At 46.4% G+C, this 21,186-nt stretch overlaps 1 protein-coding gene across 3 annotated transcripts in view; it reads right to left on the minus strand.

Annotated features, from left to right (window-relative positions):
• Positions 1–19,270, minus strand: part of SUSD3 (sushi domain containing 3) — a 24,994-nt gene extending 5,724 nt beyond the window's left edge. The window contains exons 1-4 of one of the 3 annotated variants that reach the window (XM_059480226.1): positions 19,032–19,270; positions 5,775–5,963; positions 3,358–3,505; positions 1,125–1,292 (exon numbers count right to left, since the gene is read on the minus strand). In XM_059480226.1, the coding sequence (XP_059336209.1) occupies positions 1,125–1,292; positions 3,358–3,505; positions 5,775–5,963; positions 19,032–19,116 (590 nt within the window). In that variant the 5' untranslated portion in view covers positions 19,117–19,270. Of the gene's footprint in view, positions 1–1,124; positions 1,293–3,357; positions 3,506–5,774; positions 5,964–10,645; positions 12,068–19,031 lie in introns of those variants that run through there. The other 2 variants (XM_059480225.1, XM_059480227.1) reach the window with 2 other exon arrangements.
• Positions 19,271–21,186: the final 1,916 nt, after the last annotated feature.

Raw genomic sequence — 21,186 nt, forward strand, 5'->3', positions numbered from 1 at the left:
GGTAGGATAGAACAGGGATAGGGTGCTGATAGACTACACTAGACTACACTAAACTAGACTGAAATATTTCAGTTGGAAGGGATTCACAAGGATCATTGGGTCCAACCGCCTGACCCCTTTAGGGCTGACTAAAAACTAAACCTCATTACTAAAGGCATTGTCCAAATGCCCCTTGAGCAATGCCAGTTTGGGCCACCAACACTGACCCGCTCCAGGACTGTGTTCCAGGGTCTGACCACCCTCTTGGTACACAAATGGCTACTCATGTCAAGCCTGAACCTTCCCTGAGGAGTCTTGGTTAAATTCTCTTTTGGTTCTTGACCATGGATATGCAGAAATATATGGAATCTTTCCTTTGGGACTGCCCACCCTCAGTTTTGCTGCTGTTTTTCAACCATGCCACATGCCTGTATTTATTTCTTTGGACAATCAATACTGTAACAGCTTCACCACTGCAGCAACATGTGCCCAGGTCTAGAGATTTCCTCCAGGCACAGGCTGCCAACATTCCCACCTCCCACTGGAGGGGAAATGGTACCACAGCCCAGACAGGTAATGTATCCTGTCCTTCTGGTCCTCCCAGCACAGCCCAGCTCCATGTTTGCACCTCCCCAGTGCCTGCATTGTTCTCCTGCTCCCAGTAAGCCAGATGAACACAGGATGAGGAAACTTAGCCTAATTTGTTACACACACTAAAAAAAACAACTTGCAAGTGAAATACAAAACTGACAGGCCATTTGTTGTCTTCATGAAATTTGTCAGTAGAATTCCCACATCTCACCTTGCATGTCTATTCATTTTACAGAATTAAAGAATAGAAATCACTTGAAATTACTTGATTAAACAGCTCTTACTTGAGTGAAAAAAGAGAACAAGGAGTAAATGAGGAAGGGTCACATCCATTCCAAGAGCAATTCCAGGACAGTTTTATTTAGAATCACCTTTAATGACACTTTCATCTCTGATGAGAAGCAGTGCCCACTCTCCATACCCAAAACAGCCAGACTTTTGGCTAAGGGTGCACAGACTGATATACCTGCTCTCATAGCTGGTTTTAGCTCTGGTTAGTGTTCAGCCAGGATCCCATCAGCTCATTCAAACCTACTTTATTTTAACAGCCTTACCTGTAGAAGCCTTGGTTATCATATGCCATCTTAGTCATGTCACCGAATACAGATGTATTCCTGAGTTTCTTATTATTGTTGTTATTGTTCCTTCCCTTAAAACCAAAGTAAGCAGCTTGCATGTGCTCTAGTTCTTCAGTCTTCAGCTGGTACCACAGCTGCATTTCTCTGTGAATATACCAAGCAGTAGAAACACTATTGTGATATATGGCTGTACAGCTGAGCTGTTATCTGACCACAGGCCTGAGTCTCTAGAGCTTAAATCCCATTCCAGGTTTGTGGTGGTGTTTGCAGGGGTCCCAGGACCAGGGAAGAGATGAGGATCTGACTCCATGTTTCAGAAGGCTTGATTTATTATTTTATGATATATATATATACTATATTAAAACTATACTACAAGAATAGAAGAAAGGATTTCATCAGAAGGCTAGCTAAGAATAGAAAAAGAAGGATTCATAACAAAGGCTTGCGACTGACTGAGACAGTCCGGACAGCTGGACTTTAATTGGCCATTAATTAGAAACAACCACAGAGACCAACCACAGATGCACCTGTTGCATTCCACAGCAGCAGATAACCATTGTTTACATTTTGTTCCTGAGGCCTCCCAGATTCTCAGGAGAAAAAATCCTAAGGAAAGGATTTTTCATAAAACATGCCTGTGACACAAGTTTACTGAAAAAAAACCACTTCAACATGTGCTGAACTTCATGTGTAAGCCAAATTTGTATAGATTTAAATAACACCCTAAAATAGGGAGTTCTTCAATAGCATAAATATTATTGTGCAAAATAGTGTTATTTTAAGTACTGTCCAGCACTCCTCAAAAAACAAACAGACAAACAAACAAGAAAACGAGAAGATTTTCTTATGAGCACCAATGGACAGTCTGCTTCTTTTGGCTCTTAGCTGGTCACCTGAGAGATCATCTCTGCCTGCAAACCTGCCTTGGAGCTGGACTCTGTTGCCAATGGGATGGAGCAGCTCCTTCAGGAGACAGGGAAAGAAGCACAGGGGAGCAGGGAACTGAGAAAGTCTCAGCAAAAGGAATAATTTTACAGCCTGATGACAGAATCAGGTCATTATGTCCAGAGTGAAGGGCTTTTCTTTTGTAAGAGGAAAAATATCAAGTCATCAAAATAATGAGAATGGCTAGTTTTTACAAAACTTCATTTAAAATAAATTAATAACAAGGACTGTGATATGAATAGTCTTATCAAAAAGAAAAGTGGCAATTCCAAAAATGTCAATTAACCTTTCATTTCAAAGCAATTTATTTCATGCTACCAGTAAATACCTGAATATTATGACCGACACTAAGGACTCTCATTTTTTGACACAAAAAAGTCTTTTAAGAGAAACAGAAAATCTCTATTTTGGCTACACTTGGATTTCAAATGACAGAAGTTCCCCCTTCAGCTGGCTCCCACACAGCTTCAGATAAATCACAGCTCAGCATAGAAACCTTCACTACTGTCTTCCCCAGTCTCCCTCCAGTGCACTGGATGGCCTGGTGGGAGTAACCAGCAAGAAAAGGGAGAGGTAAGCCAAGTTCCTGTGGAAAGCTTTCTGCAGCAGTGACTGCAGGAGGGTGCTCTCGTGAGCACCAGCAGCCTGGCTCCAGCCTACAGGCAAACACGCTCCTGCTGACACTATCCACGTTGAATTTTTATAATGAACTGGATTGAAAATTTGACTTTTTCCTATTCCTGTTTATAATCCACCAATTTGTGCTCCAAGCCAGAAGACAAAATCCTCCGTTCTTCCAGCCCCATGCTGGGACAGCTTTGAGGATGCTCAGCAGATGGTGAGGCCTTGGATGGCTCTGACACAGGGAGATTCCATTTCCCAGCAGTGTTCAAAGAAAGAAAGGGAAAAAGGAAAGAAATAGAGAAGAAGGGGAATGATTGCCAATCTTCAATAACTTGAGAAGAGAAATACTGTGCCAGAAAATAAGACTTGTGTGTTCAGCTTCTGCATTACCCTGGATAAATACAGATCTGCCTAGGCCTGTTGAGGTTATCGGTTACTAACAGGTATCAGGTATTTAAGTACTCTGGAATTCCAAGTCCTTCTACGCCTAAAGCCTGACCTACAAATTAGGGATTTTAAGTAATGAACATTATTGCAGTGCTGCAAGCAGCAAATCCTTTGAAGCATTTGTTATCACAGCAACGGGGTCCATATGATGTACAACTCTTACACTGTTATTAAAACTGTCATCTTGACATACCTTTGAGTTCTTCTCCTCTCACTTTTCTTTGCACATTTAATCAGACAGCAAGTTAAGAAAGCCATGGACATCAGCAGAATGACAGCACAGCTCACAATGGAGGCAATCACTGCGACCTTAAAGCCAAAAGTGTCGTATTTTGATATGGCTGCAACAAAGCAAACACAGAATTGTTTCTAAGATCAGTCCATGAATTTATCTTTCACATTTTCATTAAACCATGCTAAAGCCTGCCTGCTTCACACTTCTGCTCAGTGAGGACTTCCACATTACTATGTGTCAAGATACCAGAGAATCTTGGCTTCAGCTTTGACTTATGCAAGCCTCAAACTGGACTCTGTAAAAATCTCCTGTTTATAAGTTACCCATGAATTGTTCACAAGCATTTCACCACTGCAATTAATTAAACACAGCGCCCTTAGCACTGCAGTAGCTTAAAAGCACAAGTCTGCAGATGAGCTGCAAACTCTTTATTAACAAGGACTGAAGCTACAGAAATGAATACTAACACGGGTAAACGGGCTTAAAGAAGCCATTTAGAGCAAGGACAGTTCCATGTAATTACATCCTCTTTGGCAGGCGGCAAACAACAGGTCTTCCTCTGTTTGGGGAAGAATACAGGATGGAAGAAGTGATGTGCAGGGCTGAGTGTTCTCAAGGATCTGATGCTGGAAACGAGTCATCCAGACAAGAGGAGGAGTAGGAATGTGATGTGGCACAGCTAATGCAGATCTCTGCCAACCCACTTGGAGCAGTAAGCATGTCTTGCTTCAAAAGTCAGCTAGTTCTCCCAATGTCACAATGACCAGCATCACAAATGGTTCAGCTGACCTCCACACAAAGTATTACATTTCTGCAGCCTCTGGGGGAATGATTTCTCTCATTTTTTCTTTTATGAGATCTCCAAAGAAGAGGTAAGAATAGCTGAGTGTGGGAGAGAGCACTAAGTGTCTGAAGAGCAATGTATCCATTGGGGATTTAAAATTATACGAGGTCTGAGGCACCTCAAAGCTCAGAGGTACCAAGTTTTCCTTGGGTCTACTTCTGGTCAAACTATTAGCAACCTTAGAATAAATAAGCAGAAACACAGCTAAAAGGTAGTTAATGCTGTTGTCATTCAGACACTATTTATCTATATGGTAAATTTCCCATGCAGCTGCAACAACCAAGAATTGTTCAAAAAATATCACTGTGCTTCTTTTGCAGCAAAAACATTGTCAGAAAAGACTGCCAGGAGATAAAAGGTTCGCAAATATGTTTGCACATCAGTTGGTCATTCCCATAGTGTTGGGGTGATTTATGATGATGGTCCATTCCCTGATTCTCTGCTTTATGCCCCAATATGATTGCTGTGTCTTTAACGTGGGTCCAAGGGAAGGGGGAGCCTTGGGGCCCTTTGCTGGGCTCTTCCAAAGCCTCAGTGGCCCGGCGTCCACGAGTGTGGTGCAGTCTGGGTTTTGCTTTGCTAGTTTGGGGGTTTTTTGTTAGCCCAGGCGGAAATTTGTTTGGTTTTTTTCTTTGCTTTTCTTGGGCGTGGAGAGGCTGCAGCAGCAATCCTTCAGCTGCTTTTCGAGGTGAATTGGACAGTTCGGTTTTCGTCCAAGATCAGTGAGAACAAGTGCCAGGAGAAGAACTGGCCGGGCCCGGCGGGAGGGAGGGGCTGCTCCTTTTTGGTCCCAGACCTGGGAAAAAGCCAGAGCCGGGCAGGGAAAGCACATCTGCTTCACCGGGGGACCAACACCACACATTCACTGGGTTCCCATCTGCTTGCGCCAGCTGCTGCGTGAACCTTTTGGTTTTTTCTCTGAGACAGGAGCTGGCGTCATCTTTCTCCCCACCCGCCTGCTGGCCGTTGTGGGTTTTTATCTTGCTCTGGTGTTTTGGGGTTTTTTTCCAGGGCAGGAGGGTGTGCGTGTTAAGGTCTGACGGTTCAATATCTAGCATTTATTTACCTTTTCTCCTGTGCTGCATGGGCAATCTGTTTGTCAATAAACGGTTGGGTTGTTTGCCTTTCATCCACTAGTATTCATTTCTTATTGGTGGAAAGGGATTGTTGGAACCCTTTTTTTTAGAGGAAACACTCATTCCAGAGTGTTTTTCTCCTAAATTTGCCTCTAAACTGAGACACCCATACATTCTCTAAAGAAGCATACAGCTTTTAGCTAGAGGCACAGTTATTCCAGGTGCTACCAGTGACATGAGATCAAGGACGAATCCAACTGAGTCTTTTCTGTGTGTCATGATAATGGCATATCAGAACATATATGGAGTGGAATTACCATCAGTGGGGCAACTTTGAAGAAAACTGAATTTGTCTTTTTCTTTGCACAGGTATAATCCCAACATCGCAGGATAGGCAGGGCAAAAGGAAGGCACTGCATCCCAGAGGGAGGGGCAGGGTTTGGGAAGAACCTTACGCTTGCAGGAGGGCGCTCCGGCTGTCCACTGCGTGCTGTTCCCTTCCCAAACGCAGGTGACCATGGCCGCTCCCTCCAGCTGGTGCTCGGCGGAGCACTGGAAGGTGACCACGGTTCCCACCTCGGTGCCGTTGCCGTGCAGGACCCGCAGCGAGCCCAGCGGCGGCGAGAGGAGGCGGCTGCACTGCCCTGCAGAGCGAACACAGACACAACGCTGCCGGCAGGGAAGCCATCCACTGAGGTTTCACTGACACCAGACTGTAAATCGGTCGCAGTCAATGGTCAAAACAAATGCCAGACCTCGGGGTGGCCAATGCTGGCTGCTCTGCCAAGCATCAGCCCATGGCTACCCTCCATCAGTGCCCTTCAACAGCTCCCCTGCCCTCATCCCCAGCACAAAGCAACTGATGTCGTGACATTATCTGCTCAGACTGGTACATGTTGAACACTAAAAACACTTTAAAAAAGTAATTTCTGAGTAGCACGGTCCCCTATGGATCCCTGTATTGTTAGATTCTGATTAATTTAGTACTCAGGCTGGCTGGGAGTATTCATTATGTGTCTTCCTGCACACAGATTTCCAAGATCTACTGGACTGGTCATGCAGTTCAGCGTACTTGGTAGCATCTTGGCATGATCTGACTGAAACTTCTTATCTTTACAAGAACTGCATGTCTGCTTGGCTTGGCTGAAAGGGGACAGCGGGGTCAAAACCACAGAGAAGAGCACAGAAAGACACACACATATAACATCTCACTTTTTGAGTGACAAACTCTGCTTTACAGTAAATCATCAATTTTTAATATATTTTTGTTCATTCCACATTTCTATTCCTTTGTTGTTTATACAGCTGCTCTCTGAGCTGTGGAGCAGTTCTCCTCTTGGCCACCTAATGTTCGCCATTAACTTCATACACTAAATTTTATTGTCACAACATTCCTTGTTCACAGTAATTTTAAACAAAACTTTCAATAAGAGATGATTAAAACAACATATAACATATAGATAACTTCAAAGGTAACAAGTACTCTTTCTGGGTCTGTACATGCACTTTGACAGAATCTAGAAACTCGGATATTTTTAACATTTACAGAATACCAGCACTGCTTCTGCATCAGAGCCCGAGTTCCCTATTTTTCACTGGATTTCCAAAGACTTGAGAAAACTCAGAGGCATAGTGCTGCAAGCACTATGATGACATATACAAAAATATTAAAAGCATGTCTACAGGCAAAAAGAAATTACAGCCTCCCTGAGAATATCCTGACAGAACCACATGTTGTTAGCAAATGTATTTTATTTTGAATGCTAAAACTCCCCCCGTGTCATTATTGTTGCTAAGCCCCCAAATCATACCACAGCAGGCAGGTGTCCCACTTATCTCCAACTCATGCTCTTAAACTCCCTGTCCCTGGAAAACAAACCCAAAGGAATCTCAGCAAAAGACCAAACAGAAGCCCCAGTGACAATTACTAGACTAATCTACTCAGTAAATATGCACCAAACACTAGCTTTGAAAACCATAGCTCTTTAATTCCATGCTGATTATTTATCTTTGTTTTGCCACTTCTTTCAGCCACTTACTATGGCAGAAATTGGCCTCAATGACAGCAAATATTTTCTATAGGACTGATTTCACCTCTTCCCACCCACATCCCATTCCTGGAACATACAGGATGCATTGGACAATTTTCCTTCTCACTCCAAATGAGTGTTACGAGTTTGGGCTTTTTTTTTTATTTTAATCACTCTGTGGTTTACCATGAGAAAACATTGTCCTAATCTCCTAATCTGTAAAATAAGGATTTTACATATAATTGTTTGGTTTGGGGTTTTTTTTTCATTTTACAATTTCAAGGCTATTTTTAGAAAACAGGCCACATTCTTAGAGTTCACATTGGTGACTCTTGTAGCTGCACAAGATGCAAAAAGTAATTAGAGCTGAATTGGACTTGATGCACACCTGCTGGGCCACCACATGCAGCCTCAGTAGAGGCATTCAGTATATCTGCCAGTTATTGGACTCATTGTTCACTCTTTGTTCTCCAAAGAACAAATAATTTGGCACTGGATCGTTTCTTTCAAGACATATTTCATTTACTCCAGCACTGACCATCCCGAGTTACACGTGCAGCTGCAGCTGCTGGTGTGTTCTGAACCTTCTCTGCCCCGTCCTTGCCCAAGATGGTGTGTGCCAAGACATCAAACCTCTGAATGGCAGTGACCTTGTCAGCACCATTCCTCACCTGTGGGCTTTAAATTATTTTTGCTCCACTTGAGCTCTACAGAAATGTCTATTAGCCAGCATCCCCTGAAAATGTGGGCATTTCCATGCTTTGCCCTGGGCTGCAACAGCGTCACGGATCATGCCAGGATGATCATTCTCATATGAATGTATTTGGGGCTGGAACTACAGAGGTGCCTCTCAATGAGAGCTACACATCCAAAACCTTCTGTACCTGAGCTGAAAGTTCATCAACAACTTCATGTACCTGCACTTGTGCAGAGGAGAAATGCTGTTCTTCTTTTAAGAGCTTTCAATACCACTTCTTCTCACTAAGCCAAAAACTTAAATGTGTCACTGCTTTTTGCTTTTCACAAATGCATTTATTGAAATGCCCAGATGGAGCTTTGCCAGAATAACCTTTTGAAATTTCAACCAAGCTGAGATTCAGCTTCTCTGCATAAAATCTTCCCTAATTTTAATCATCAATTAACTTCTAAAAATGCTTTTGGAAAACTTTCCTGCAAGCTCTAGTGTCCTTCACTTCCTTCACCTGTAAAGTTTTCGTAATTAGCCATGGCATTCACTTTTCTGCTGGGTTAATCTTACCCTTACATCTCCAAAGAATCATGTTTAAGTAAGCTTCCATCCTTATACTTACATAAGCAGATGGTCCATATAGACTTCTTTTTTGAATACCCTTCAGGCATGTTTATCAGACTAAATCTACTACAATCAAGAATTTTATTATTGTTTTTATCATTAGAATTAATTATATTTTTGTTTTCAACTGAGACTCGAGTCTGAGGCTGCATTGCTGCCTGGTAAAACACAAACATTTGTGCTGACCAGATTAACATTTAAATTTGTATTTCTTTTATAAATATCTAGAAAATGTTATGTTCAGGTCTTGGTTTGCATAACTGGCACCCAAAAATGTAAAAATGAAAAACCGTAAAATTGAATAAACCCCCTAATTAGAGAGCTGGAGGCTCTCTGCTCTGGAGACAGGGTGGGAGCACGGGCATTGTTCAGCCTGGAGAACAGGAGGCTCAGGGGAGACCTCAGAGCCCCTTCCAGTGGCTAAAGGGCCTACAAGAGAGCTGGAGAGGGACTTTGGAAAAGGGCCTGCAGGGACAGGACAAGGGGGAATGGCTGAAACAGGGCAGATTTAGATGGGATATTGGAAAGAAATTCCTGGCTGCCAGGGTGGGCAGGCCTGGCACAGGGTGCCCAGAGCCTTGAAATGCCCAGATGGACAGTGTCCCAGCTGAAGGTGTCCCTGCATGGCAGCGGTGGCACTGGATAGGCTTTAAGGTTCCTTCCAACCCAAAACCTCCTCTGATTCTACAGTTCTACGATTCCAGTTTCTGCAGCTTTTTGCAGAGCAGAGCTGATTTATACAAACGCAATTCTCAGCTTGGCCTCACACTGAGAGGATATCCGGTGCTCAGAAAATCTCTGAATCTGATGCTGCTGTCTGGCAGTGCAGAATGGCACTGGCTACAACAAACAGGTTATTGCATATGACAAATAACTGTCCTCAAAGTAAGACAGACACTAAAGCATAGTGTTCTCCATAAACTCTTAATTCACCCAACCTCTGGGTTCAGAAATAAACACATACATAATTTCTAGGCAGGGAAAAATAGTGAGTAATGTAAAAATTAAAATAATTCAAAATATCTCTTCTCATGTACGGCCAGGATTATCTGTATTGCAAAATTGATTTGCCAAAAAGAGGAAACATATGGTTTCATTGTCATCAAGCCGTGGGTTTATGTTTTGCTGATAAGAAAAAGAAATGAGAGAGCAACCTAGGCATGCCTGCCTGGTAACATTTCCTGTGCCCTTCCACAGCAAAACAGTGAGTAAAATCAAATGCATTGCATAAGTATCTACCAAAATTATCTAAACTGCACAAGTAATTACCTGGAAGCATGTTAGCAAGGCTGCCACTTGCGGTCTGTGCAGAAAGAGAGCAATCCATGTCTTTGTCTCATTATTCCCAGAGACACAAAGGTTACCCCTCTACATTGCTTACTGTTGGGAATTGATACCACTAAAATACGCTGGAATAACTAGATGCCAGAAAGAAAGAGAACACTAGGGTCTATCAACACTGTAGAAAATAAACACCAATATTATTGCTGCAAGTCTCTTTTCCTAGAGAAGCACACCTCAGAAACTGGTGTCCCTGACATCACAGGTGTGTTAAGCATCCACAGCAATCTCAAAGAAGAGCTCTGGGAAGAGCTCACTGTGTTAAAAAGCAAAAGAAAAGCAGCTAGAAGTGAAATATGAAATAAAGCAGATGTAGCAAAGCATCTTGTATAGAGTGAAACTGTCTGGCCCTGGCATTGGTCTCCTCACCACCAGGCCTTTGCTTCCTTGCAGAGCTGGCCTCAAGGGCTGCCAGGGCTGGCCTTTTAAACCAACAAATGGCCACCAGGATCTGATCCTCCCACGAGAAAATCCAGATGCTGGCATGGTTTTTAAAGAAGTTAGTGTAAGCATGATACCAGACCTACAGTAAAAGAGTGGGGTGAGACCTGGGCTATAGAAGCTGCAGAGATTAACCAAGGTCCCCAGCTGTGCTGCAATCCCTGGGCAGCTGCTGTGAACATGTGGGAAAGCTCTTACAGACCTGTCTGCCTTCCAGCACACAGGTATGGCTCTCTGAAATTCTTCCCTGGGGGGAAGCTTTGGCGGTTCAGGCGTGGCACAGAGCACATGCACCAAAACACAGCCCTCTGCACTCCCATCACTGCAGGGAGGCAGCGTCAGGCTCAGGCTCCACTGCTCCGGGAGCTTCACACCCCAAATCCTGATGGAGACCTGCAAGAACTGAGCAGCAGCCACAGGACTGTTCCTCTGGGTCAGTCACATAGAGGAACACCTGGACAACTGCACAGGGTAATTCTTGCAGGTACCCAAGGAACACATCCATCACAGCACATTACCTGAAAAAAGAAATGCACCTTATTAATATGCGGTTCTGGCACCTGCCTCATATTAGCATTTCTGAATGAAAATATTCCCCATAAAACATTCCATGTTTCTATTGATCAAACTATTTTTAAAGTGTGATCCAGGGAACCCAATATCTGATGATTCTTACAGGCCACCATTAAATATTTGTAAAAACACCTTTTTAGAAAAGCCAGTTCTCCCATTAATATGTAACTTCCATGCAATTAAGAAGGACAGTAAAAAGGTATTTGAAGAGAGTTTATTTCTGTGTTCACAAATCCATGCTCAAATAAGCTCTCTGCTCCTGCCCTTGTTATAGCAGATACCTCAGGCTCACTCCTACCCACTTCCTTTATTTTATTCAGTGTTCTGTTTAGTAGATAAAACTGATTTCTCGGCACATGTAATTTACAACATGCAAGGGTTCAGGTGCTGAGACTCCCACATCCATCACATTTTGGGCAGCATTGCTTTCATGGAATCACAGAATGGTTTGGGTTGGAAGGACCCTTAAAGCTCATGCCATTCCATCCCCTTCCATGGGCAGAGACGCCTTCCACTTGGTTGCTCCAAGCCCTGTCCACCTGGTCTTGGATCCAGGAATCCAAGGGGCAGCCCCAGCTGCTCTGGGCAACTTGTGCCAGGGCCTCACCATTCTTTCAGGTCACCATAGGACTTGCAACATGCGAGTCCCAGGGCAAGTGTGCACTTCACCTCTGCCACCAGGTCCCTCTGTTCTCAGACAGGTTTTGGTGGGCACATCCTTGCTGGTGTCCTTCATTGGACCAGTGAAGTCTGGATTTTTATAATTTCAACTTTCACCGTTATTTTTTCCCACTACTAATGAATAATCTCTCATTCAATAAACAATTGTAACATTTCTGCAGAGGGTGCAAAGTGATCCGCTAGTTGGAAAGCCAGCCACTGAAGAAGCGAAAAGAAACCCCAGATGTATTTCCACAGGGAAAGCACATCTCTGTTAGGAGCCATGGACAGAGGAAGGCTGAGGGATGCCCCACTAGAAAAGTGGACAGGACAGAAGTTGTGTGCTGCCCCATGGGAAGCCTCCTGCAGCATCCCTGCCTGTCCACTGCCCACTCCCAACACGCTCTACTCTCCTGCACTGCCCTGGGTGCTGCAAGACACAGAGCTCAGCCTGGCTACAAATTTGTCTTGCCTGGCTCTGGGTTATCTGCCTGCACCAGCTCTTTGATCTGGCTTGTGCACAGCAACAGGCACGTGCTGGGGCACTGGACAGGGCTGATAAGAGCAGATGTGCCTGCACGATGTGGCCGGTGCCTCTTGCTTCTGCATGACACTTGCCACACTGGGCACAACCTCTATGGATGGCTGGGGCCACACTGCACTGACCTACTTGACCAAAAAAGTTCTCAAGGAGGAAGGGTCCAGAGCTGGACAAAAAACAGTTCAGTCATTAAAAATCCACCCCCAATGTGAAATTTTAGGTGGACCAGATCTGCATGCTACTTGATGGTCATATTTTAATTTTTTGCCAAAAAGCTTAAAACATAGGAAGTGCATTTCCACAAAGAACTGATCTGTAAAGAATATAGAAACTTTTCAACCTTTTATCTTTGCAACCACTTTCCTGGCTTAAAACAGATGATGGAATACAGGTTCGTTATTTTTCATGGGGAATTTCCAATCACCCTGTTAAGCAAAACAAGCTGGGATGCTACAGACCTTACCTGCATTCCCTTCCCCTGGCTGGCCCACTTTAGCTTCCCTAAGTCTTTCCCAAGAGCAATCTGAAGGTAATCCTGTCCTTGGTTTGCTGTGTTAAGCTGTAAAATGCACACCACAGAGCTGTGACCTAGCATCCACAACTGTCAGCAAGAATTTCTGTGAACTGATTTTTCAGACACCAGTCTGAAAAAGTTAGCAATAGCATGCCTTTTATTATGGTGACAGAAGTCATTCATGGGCTGAGAAACCAACAGCCAGATTTAAAACCCATCTCTGTGGTTTTATAATTTTTTATTTTGCTTCTCTCCCGGTTGGTTCTTTTCCTGACAGAGTTTGGCTTTCCTGTTCTGGGCTTCACGCAGAGGGACGTGCAGCCAGCAGCCTGGCCACGGCCACCAGAGTAAGCTGCAAACTGCTGGGTGAGAGCCACGCAGCATCCTGCCAGGAACTGCTCAGGCACAGCAACAATTAACAGCACAAGTCAATAAACACGCCTGCTTTCATCCTCCCTGCACACAGGAATTGCTGCAAGGTGGCACCCAGACAGACAAGAATGCCAGTATAAGGACAGGGAACCAGTGCATTGTGTTTGCTTTTTCCCATTTAAAAAGTCAAGGACTGCAGGTGAGTTATGCACAGAACGACAAACAGCTCGAGGGAGCAGAGCAGAGGAGGGCAGCCCCACGTCCTGCCCTTCCTTTGTACACAGCTGGGGAGCTCAGGGCTACACATGAGAATTCAGCTTCTGGGCTGAAACAGATTCAAATGAATCAAAACCTTAGTCCTAATCTAAATTTCTGCAGTATTAAGAATAATGGGCACCAGGGCTCTCCTGCCTGTGCAAAACTGCCCCTGGTTTTGTGGGGTACCACTTCTTAGAGCAAAGTGGAACCCCTGGGTCCAGTCCAGATGCCTCTTTTGACCCAGTCAACTAGCAAAGATTTTGGAAATAACTGTGGCTGTAAGCAGAAACCTTCCTGGGTGTAATTCTGCTTTTACATGAAGGCACACATTTCTGCTCTTCTGAACAGGAAAAAATCAGACCCCAAAACTTGCCTTTTGCAGCTCTCTGAGCTCCCACAGGCCAAATCATCCTCCTACACACTGCTCCCAGCCCACACACGCACTTAGGGAATTCTGTACACCATCCCTTCACCCTACTCAACTTCTGTCCCCATTTTGACCTCTCCTCAAATTCATTCCCAATCAAAGCTACTCTGCTTAGGAGTCTGGAATACACGAGCAGTCTTGTGACTGGCTTTATTTCATCCCAGAAATAACAATGGAATCATCTCTCCCAGGTCTACTGGAGGAAAGGCAAGCAGTTAACCCATCCCTTTCCCCAACCCTGTTTCTGCCAGCCACCACCACTCCAATCTGGGCTCAGGTAGCTGTGACTGCTGCCCCCCTGGCAGCTACTGACCCCCCTAAAGATGGTGCTGGGCCAAAGGAGCTGTGCTCTGCTGCAAAGGCTCATTTGTAATCCAGGCACCAGCTCAACCCCCATCCCTGAGACCCTCAGCAGACACAGGAATTGATTTATTTTAGGGAGCAGTTGCTCATTCTGCAACTTCTGCATTTCTCTCTGTCATCTGACAACCAAATGAGAGGCAGACGTTCATGCAGACTGCAAAATCACCTCTCTGCCAATCCTGATCCACTTGGCCAGTCAAAACTGTTCTTTAGAATAACATGCTTGCTCATCTGCAGCTGCATTTCAAAGACAGTGAGTCAATAAAGTGCAGAAACAAAAACTGACAATTCTCCTGTGTGTTAGCTTGTCTCCACCATAACATTGAAGGCAAGACTCTCCAGTGCACATAAAAAGTCGGTGGCAATCATGATTAGTAAGCAAAATCATGCCAATTCTATCATAGTTATAAATCTCTTTGCTGTAGAGTTGCAGTGATGCTTGGGGATGCTCTGCTTTTCTAGGGGATAGGTCCAAGGATGTCCTGGCTCTGACACAGTGGGAACAGCAAAACTGGCAGCAGTTCTGCCCTTTAAAATAGATTACACCACCCAGAAAATGCTGGGTTATCCACTGTCATTGGGGTGCTTCTGTGTTTTAAGACTGACTTGTGATTTTTTAAATTTCAATGTTTTGGATCCAAAGCATTCAGCTCACCTCATTCATTAGCTGAAATTCAGATGTCTACTAATAGTCTGTCTCTCTAGCCTAGGTAATTTCAGAATAGCTAGGACAAAGCATTGGAGAATACCACAGGGAATAATCTTGCACTGTGGAGGACTCAGAAAACCCAAAAGCTCTCTTCCTTCTCAATTTTGTACTGTTCTAATGGTTTAATGACAAGCACAAAAATCCTTCCCTCAAAGCAGTATCAATGTCTGGTGCAAATGCCTAACCATCCAGATTAACTCCTTGCAGTACAGGAGATAAAGCAAATTACCACTCTGCAACTGTCACTTCTTTTACATTACTTAATACAAAGTTTGACTTTGAGGTCATGGATTAACAAGAAAGGAGAAATAACCCTGGGGAAATGACAAACCCATATATTCCAAGCTGTTTCACCTTCTGCCCTGTGGAAATGGAAATTTGGGATCCAGGTTTTCTTCTGCACCCTAAAAATGGAAACCACATGTGAGGATCGCAGGGATAAGGTGATAAAATTCTATGCGGCCGTACTACAGAACAGCAGCGCTCCTGGCTTCCAAGAACAACTTTGTTTTTGCTGTCCTGGAAGAGCAACTGTAAGTTCTTAGTTAGGTAATTTCAGTTTCTGCACTACCAAGGAAACTCCAGAAAAAATAAAAAGTTGCTCACAACAAAAGAACAGCTTAAGTCACACCATAGGTACATCCACCCCGGTGCCGGCATCCCACCACGGCCACCAACATTCAGGCTACAACTGAGCCAAAACATGCTGTCCTGCCTCTATCCTCCAGCAAACTGCAACTTCTATCTGTTTTAAGCAAGAGACCCCATCCCTTTCTTTCAGTGGTGTCTAATAGATAATTCCTTCCACAATTAGGTCTGAAGAGAGCATCCACTGCAGCCTGCAGCATTTCCCACCTCACGAAACCTCTCCCCTTCCCTGGAAAGCGGAGGAACAAGGCAGAACCACAGACAACAGCCCAGCAGTGAGACCTACTAATTAAAAACCTGTCATAATGAGTGTTTCTGCCAGATCCGGCATTCATTGTTCCTCTGTCTGTGGCTGCACGCATGTGTTTGTCGATGCATCTCTGTGTTGGCAGCAGTACATGCTACCTGGTCTGAAAGAGCTACAGGAGGGTATTAAGGAATGAGAGGAACCACAGCAAAAAAAAGGTATCACCCTGGATAACTGGAGGGCCAGAGCCTCCCACTTCAGCAACATAAGGACTAAAAATAATTATATGCCTTTGTGCTTCTCTCTCTTTTTCCCGTTTCACCCAAAAGACCCCGGTATAACCTGGGCAGCTTCAGAGGCACCGGTACCTCAGTGGCACAGGCTGACAACAGCAGCCAGGCCAATTCCCACAGGGCAGGAGAGTGCTTGGGTCACCTGACACAAGCCTTTCAGAATCTCAGAGGCTTTTCCAGAGAATTTACTGAGCCTGGCAAGCACTGGTTGATGAGTGTCCACAGAACACTACCACAGCATGACACTGTAAACACTGCTGTGACAGCACAACAGCCACAGCACAGAAGGCTTCTTCTCAGCTCCAGAATCTATTGTGCTCTTTCCCTACACATTTGCTGACCTTCCCTCGGGGTAAGCCCGGCTCCCACAGCTCCTCAGGGAACCACATTGCTGACCCTCCCCAGTCTGAGGGTGGGATCATTCTCCCCGCTCCTGTCAGCCCTTCAAACGAAGGCAAGACCAGGAAAAGTGCAGGGTGTTTGAATCTCACAGCTGTGTCTCAGGAAGCTCTAAGACCTCTAAATACCACAGGCATCAGGGCTGTACTAAGGAACTTCCTTTAATTTCTCTCTCATTCATGCGTTAATTCAAATGGAAATCCTGTCACATTTTTTTCATCCTCTCAGAAGGAACATGTGAGGGAGTTTATCTGTGCAAATCTTTATTATCACCTTATTGCTCATGGTCTGAAATAATGTAAGGGGGTAGTTAGCATCAAAAAGGATCACCAATAAGGACAGGATGCAATGAAAGATACTGTACACTGTGCAACAATTGGCAGCAAACATTGACGTATAAATAACACGGTCACATTTAGACGAACAAGAGTTTAATTTAAAATTATACAATTAGCCATCGTTTTAGCTATCTAAACTGCTTAGGGTTGCCACCAGTACATCCACCTGACTCAACAGTTCCAAATGCTTTTTTTGCGAAGGTGGAATTACACCATGGAAAAGCCCCATGAAGCAGCAAAGAGGGTGAAGAGCCGACACCTAGCTAAGGTCTGGCAAAGCCCTGGGTGCTCAAACATCACCGCTGGTCCTACAGCCAGTGCAGCACAGCCAAGCCCTCACCCAGCATATTCCAGTTCAGCACCTTACTGAGAGCTCCTGCTCCACAGTTTTGGTGTAGTTGGCTTGGAAAAAATGGTCTTTTTCATTCTGGCTGGAGACATGGCTCAGAGGTGCCAGGTCTATAGATACCCAAGGGATTAATTGAGGGTGGATTTCTAATTTGAACCCCAAATAGTTTTTGGCAGATTAGCATTCCTCGCTGTTTTGTCACAGATCTACACAAAGATTAACCTACGCAGAAACAGAAAGGCTGAGTGTAACACAGGACATGCCACTTCCAAAACTCATTTTAGTGTGGCCAAACCCAGTCCCACAAGACTTTGACACAACACACAAAAGCAGCTAAATATACATTATTTTAAATAAGAGAAAAGTCAGTAATTAGCAACACTATCAGACTAGAGCAACAGGGTTTACACTTGGGTTTGAGTTAATTCTCTAAGCCCATTTCCCAGAACTTGTTTAGTGTTTTCAAATTAACCGCTATATTAAATTCAAATTAAACAGTCAAGCACATTCAGAAGATACAATTTAAAGCACTGCTACTAGCATTTAGCTAGTAGCTAAAATACATTTGCCAATTTCCATAGGCACAACAAATTCAGGTCATTAATGAAGTCTTTTAGAACTTTCACGAGCCAAATAAATCGCAAGGATATGAGAGAACAGGCTGCACACGAGAAGGAGGTCTCTGGATTTCAGCAGCACTCAGCTCTGCTTGCACTGAAGCCAGGGAAAAGCCCATCTACTCTGTGATCTGAAGAAAAGAGGAAGAAACCCCCGCAACCAGCAGGTCATGGCAGCTGCACCAAGCTCTAGCATCCTTCCATCTCACCTTGGTCCTGGACTGCAGAGGTGGCTGTGGCTGGGAACATGCATCTCCTGCCGCCTGGGCCAGCAGGTCCAGACCATGGTTCTGCTCCCTCCAGGCCCAGACACCCACCAGCCCCACAGCCCTAGCAGCGAACATGTCCCACCAGTTCAGACCCTCCCTCACCTCACATCACCTCCAAATTATTGAACCCACTTAAGCCAAAGAGGTTTTAAAAGAATTTTATAGTCTATGCAATTGAATTGGGTAAGAAAACTCCAGGGAACAGAAAGATAAGAAGGAAAAAGCTTTGCTTGATTTCTCATTCCACCCCTCCATGTATTAACATATTCCATTAAACCACTGATATCTTAATTTCCTTCCCAGCCCGGTGATACACACCCAGGAGCGATGTCCCTGAGAACCAGCACTCCCTTCTGCCCCTATGCACTCGTTCCCTGCGCCGCGGCCATCCCAGCGACTGAACCCCAAACTTGTATCATTGAACCGCAGCGCCTCCTCTGCGGGAGCAACCACCCTCCCCAGGGCCCCGGCAGCCCCGGGTGAGCCGCTCGGACGCTCCGGAGCGCGGCTGCTGAGTGCAGCCCGGGCGGCTCGGCCCCTCCGCCCGGCCCGCGGTCCAGCACCGGCCCCGCTCGGCTTCCCGAGTGCAGCCCCGGCAGAGCCGCCCAAGGGCCGCAGGGACCCGCCGGGGCGGCTCCGGGACACCCGTCTCGAGGCGTGCCCGAGAACTTCAGGGTGCGGATCACGGTCCCCTCCGCGCTCCGCGGCTGCAGGGACCGGCCTGAGGCGGCACGGAGCGGGACGGGAGGGGCCCCTGCCCGGCGCGGGGTTCCGGAGTTGAGCGGGAAGGTAACGCAGCCCCGGCTGGGGTCTCCCGCGTCTCTCCCCGGGCACGTACAACACCTCTGTCCAGGGATACCGCATCCTACCCCGGCCACCCCGCATCCCTACGCGGGAGGGATCCTGCACCCTGACTGGGGTCTGGCGCTACCCCCGCTGGCATCCTCCCTCCCCTCTGCCGCCAGGCAGGAGGGAACTTGCGCGAGGAACGACGCGGGACCACGCTCGTACCTGCGTATCCGCGGGGGCCGCCGCCGTCCCGCCCTAGCGCGGAGGTGCGCGGCGCGTCCAGCTCGGGTGTGCTGGCGGCCGGCATGGCTCCGCCGAGCGCCGCCGAGCCCCGCCGCGCCGAGCCGCCCGGCAGGTGCACCGCACCCGCACCCGCCCGCCCTCCGCCGGGGCCGGGCCGCGGGGAGCAGCGCGGCACGGCCCATCCCGGGCAGCCCCGCCGGGCGCCCGCCCCGCGGCCCCTCAGCGACAGCGCGGGGCGGGGAGGAGGGGCCGCGGGGCGAGGGAGGGGCCGCTCGGGGCCCGCGCAGCCCGAGCCGGGGCCGGGGATTGCGCCGTGTCCTGACGGCCCCGGGCTTTGGCCTGGCCCTTGCCCGGCCCGCGCGGCGCCCACGGGCGGCCAGAGACCGCCTGCTCCTCGCTGCCCGCCCTGCCTAACCTGCTCGCCGCCTGCCCTGCTTCCTGCCTGCCACCCCCTGCTGCCTGCCATCAGCCCCCGATGCAGCCAGGCTGGTGCTCAAAACCTGCCGAGCCTCAGGTACCTCAGTCTGGGTCTAGTCTAGCAAACACAGTATACTGCTCTTTATGTGGTTATATTCCAGGAGCAGAATCTCTCACATACATCCAGTTTATGGTCTACAAAGTTGTGTTTGTTTTCACTGGGATCTGCAAGGAAGCCCAGTGGATGGTTCCCAGATCCATCATCCTGTCCGGAGCTGGGTGGCACACACAAACATGCACAGGCTACTTGGCAAAACCCAAGTGCCTTGTGCATGCTGCGTGTGTCATTTTGTGCTTGTCACATCCTGGCCGTGTCTCCCCTGCCACTTGCACTTGCAGCATCACCATAGTGAGTCTGAGTCTCAGCAGTGTTGGCTGAGATCCTTGATTTGCTGACACTGGCAGTGGATCCAAAAAACACCTTTAATGGTCTGCACTTGTGTCCACAGATAAGAGGAGGAACAACTAGCTCTGCTGAAGAAGCTCTATATGTTGGTGCTGAGCCTATAGTCTGGGGCCCACACCAAGCACTGCAGCTATTCACACTCTCTCCCACTTGTTATACCCTCTCTTTTTTTTTTTTTCACCTGGAATTAGAATGAAAAAATAGTCTGCAGGAACAGCTTAGAGAGATTAAATTCCAAGGTACTCGAAACCCAAATAGACTAAAAAACCTCTTAAGGCTCTTCTGGAAACATCAAATAGAGCAGGATCATGCCCACATGAAATGGTAACAGCTCAGTGTGCTGCTGGCCATAGCACTGGAGCTATGAGCTTATCTGTCAGAGAGGCCTCAGGAATATTGCAGATACAAGGGATTGCTATTTCTAGCTCTACCACTAAACCACATTCATAAAGCAATGCTTGGTCACATTATAGTAAAACACCAGCATTTTTGAAAATGCTGCAGTTTATGAATTGGGTTTGTATTTCTAGTAATGCCAAATATTAATCTAAGTCAAAAAGAAACTGAAGCTCCTCCAGTCAAGTCCAGTGAAACCAGAGGATTACCAAAGACAGAGAAGTAGTTTTTTCTGTAAGCCAGGACCCCTGCAGCTGCTGTTACAAATGCAAGTTGAACGCAAGTGTACACAAGCGAGTCAAATCTTTCCTTACAAGCACTTACAGAAGAAAATTCAGCAACAGCACCTGAATTCCACTCACCTCATGGCAGCATTCAGATTTGCTTCGTAAGCAAATCAGCAACAGCACTGGTTTTGCTCCACATGTCCTGGAACACCACAGGCAGCCCTGTGGCATGACACCCCAGAACATCACTCACCTCCCTAGCTGCAGGTGAGTGCTTTCATAATTTTTAATGCCACTGGTTTCACCTTGAGCATTAGGGGAAGCCATGCAGCCTCAGCCAGACACTTCCTGCTTTTTCTTAGGGATCATTTAACTGTTGGAGTTCACTAAACTGCCCTAAGACATTGCCTTTCTTTTAATCCTAGTTATTAGAGCTAGCCCCAGGCATGCCAAGGGCACAAGACTACTGAAGTGACAGTGCCCAGCAAAGCTGCCTGGACAGCTGCAGGCACCAGACAGGGACTGCCTGCCACTCACTGGCCACCCAAACAGGGACATGCTCCCAGATCCCAGTGGGTGATGGCAGCTTTCCAGCAGCAGCAAGCTGATCCCCTTTCTCCTCTCCTGG

This window comes from Ammospiza nelsoni, chromosome 11 (genome assembly GCF_027579445.1).
Source record: "Ammospiza nelsoni isolate bAmmNel1 chromosome 11, bAmmNel1.pri, whole genome shotgun sequence".
NCBI lineage: Eukaryota > Metazoa > Chordata > Aves > Passeriformes > Passerellidae > Ammospiza > Ammospiza nelsoni.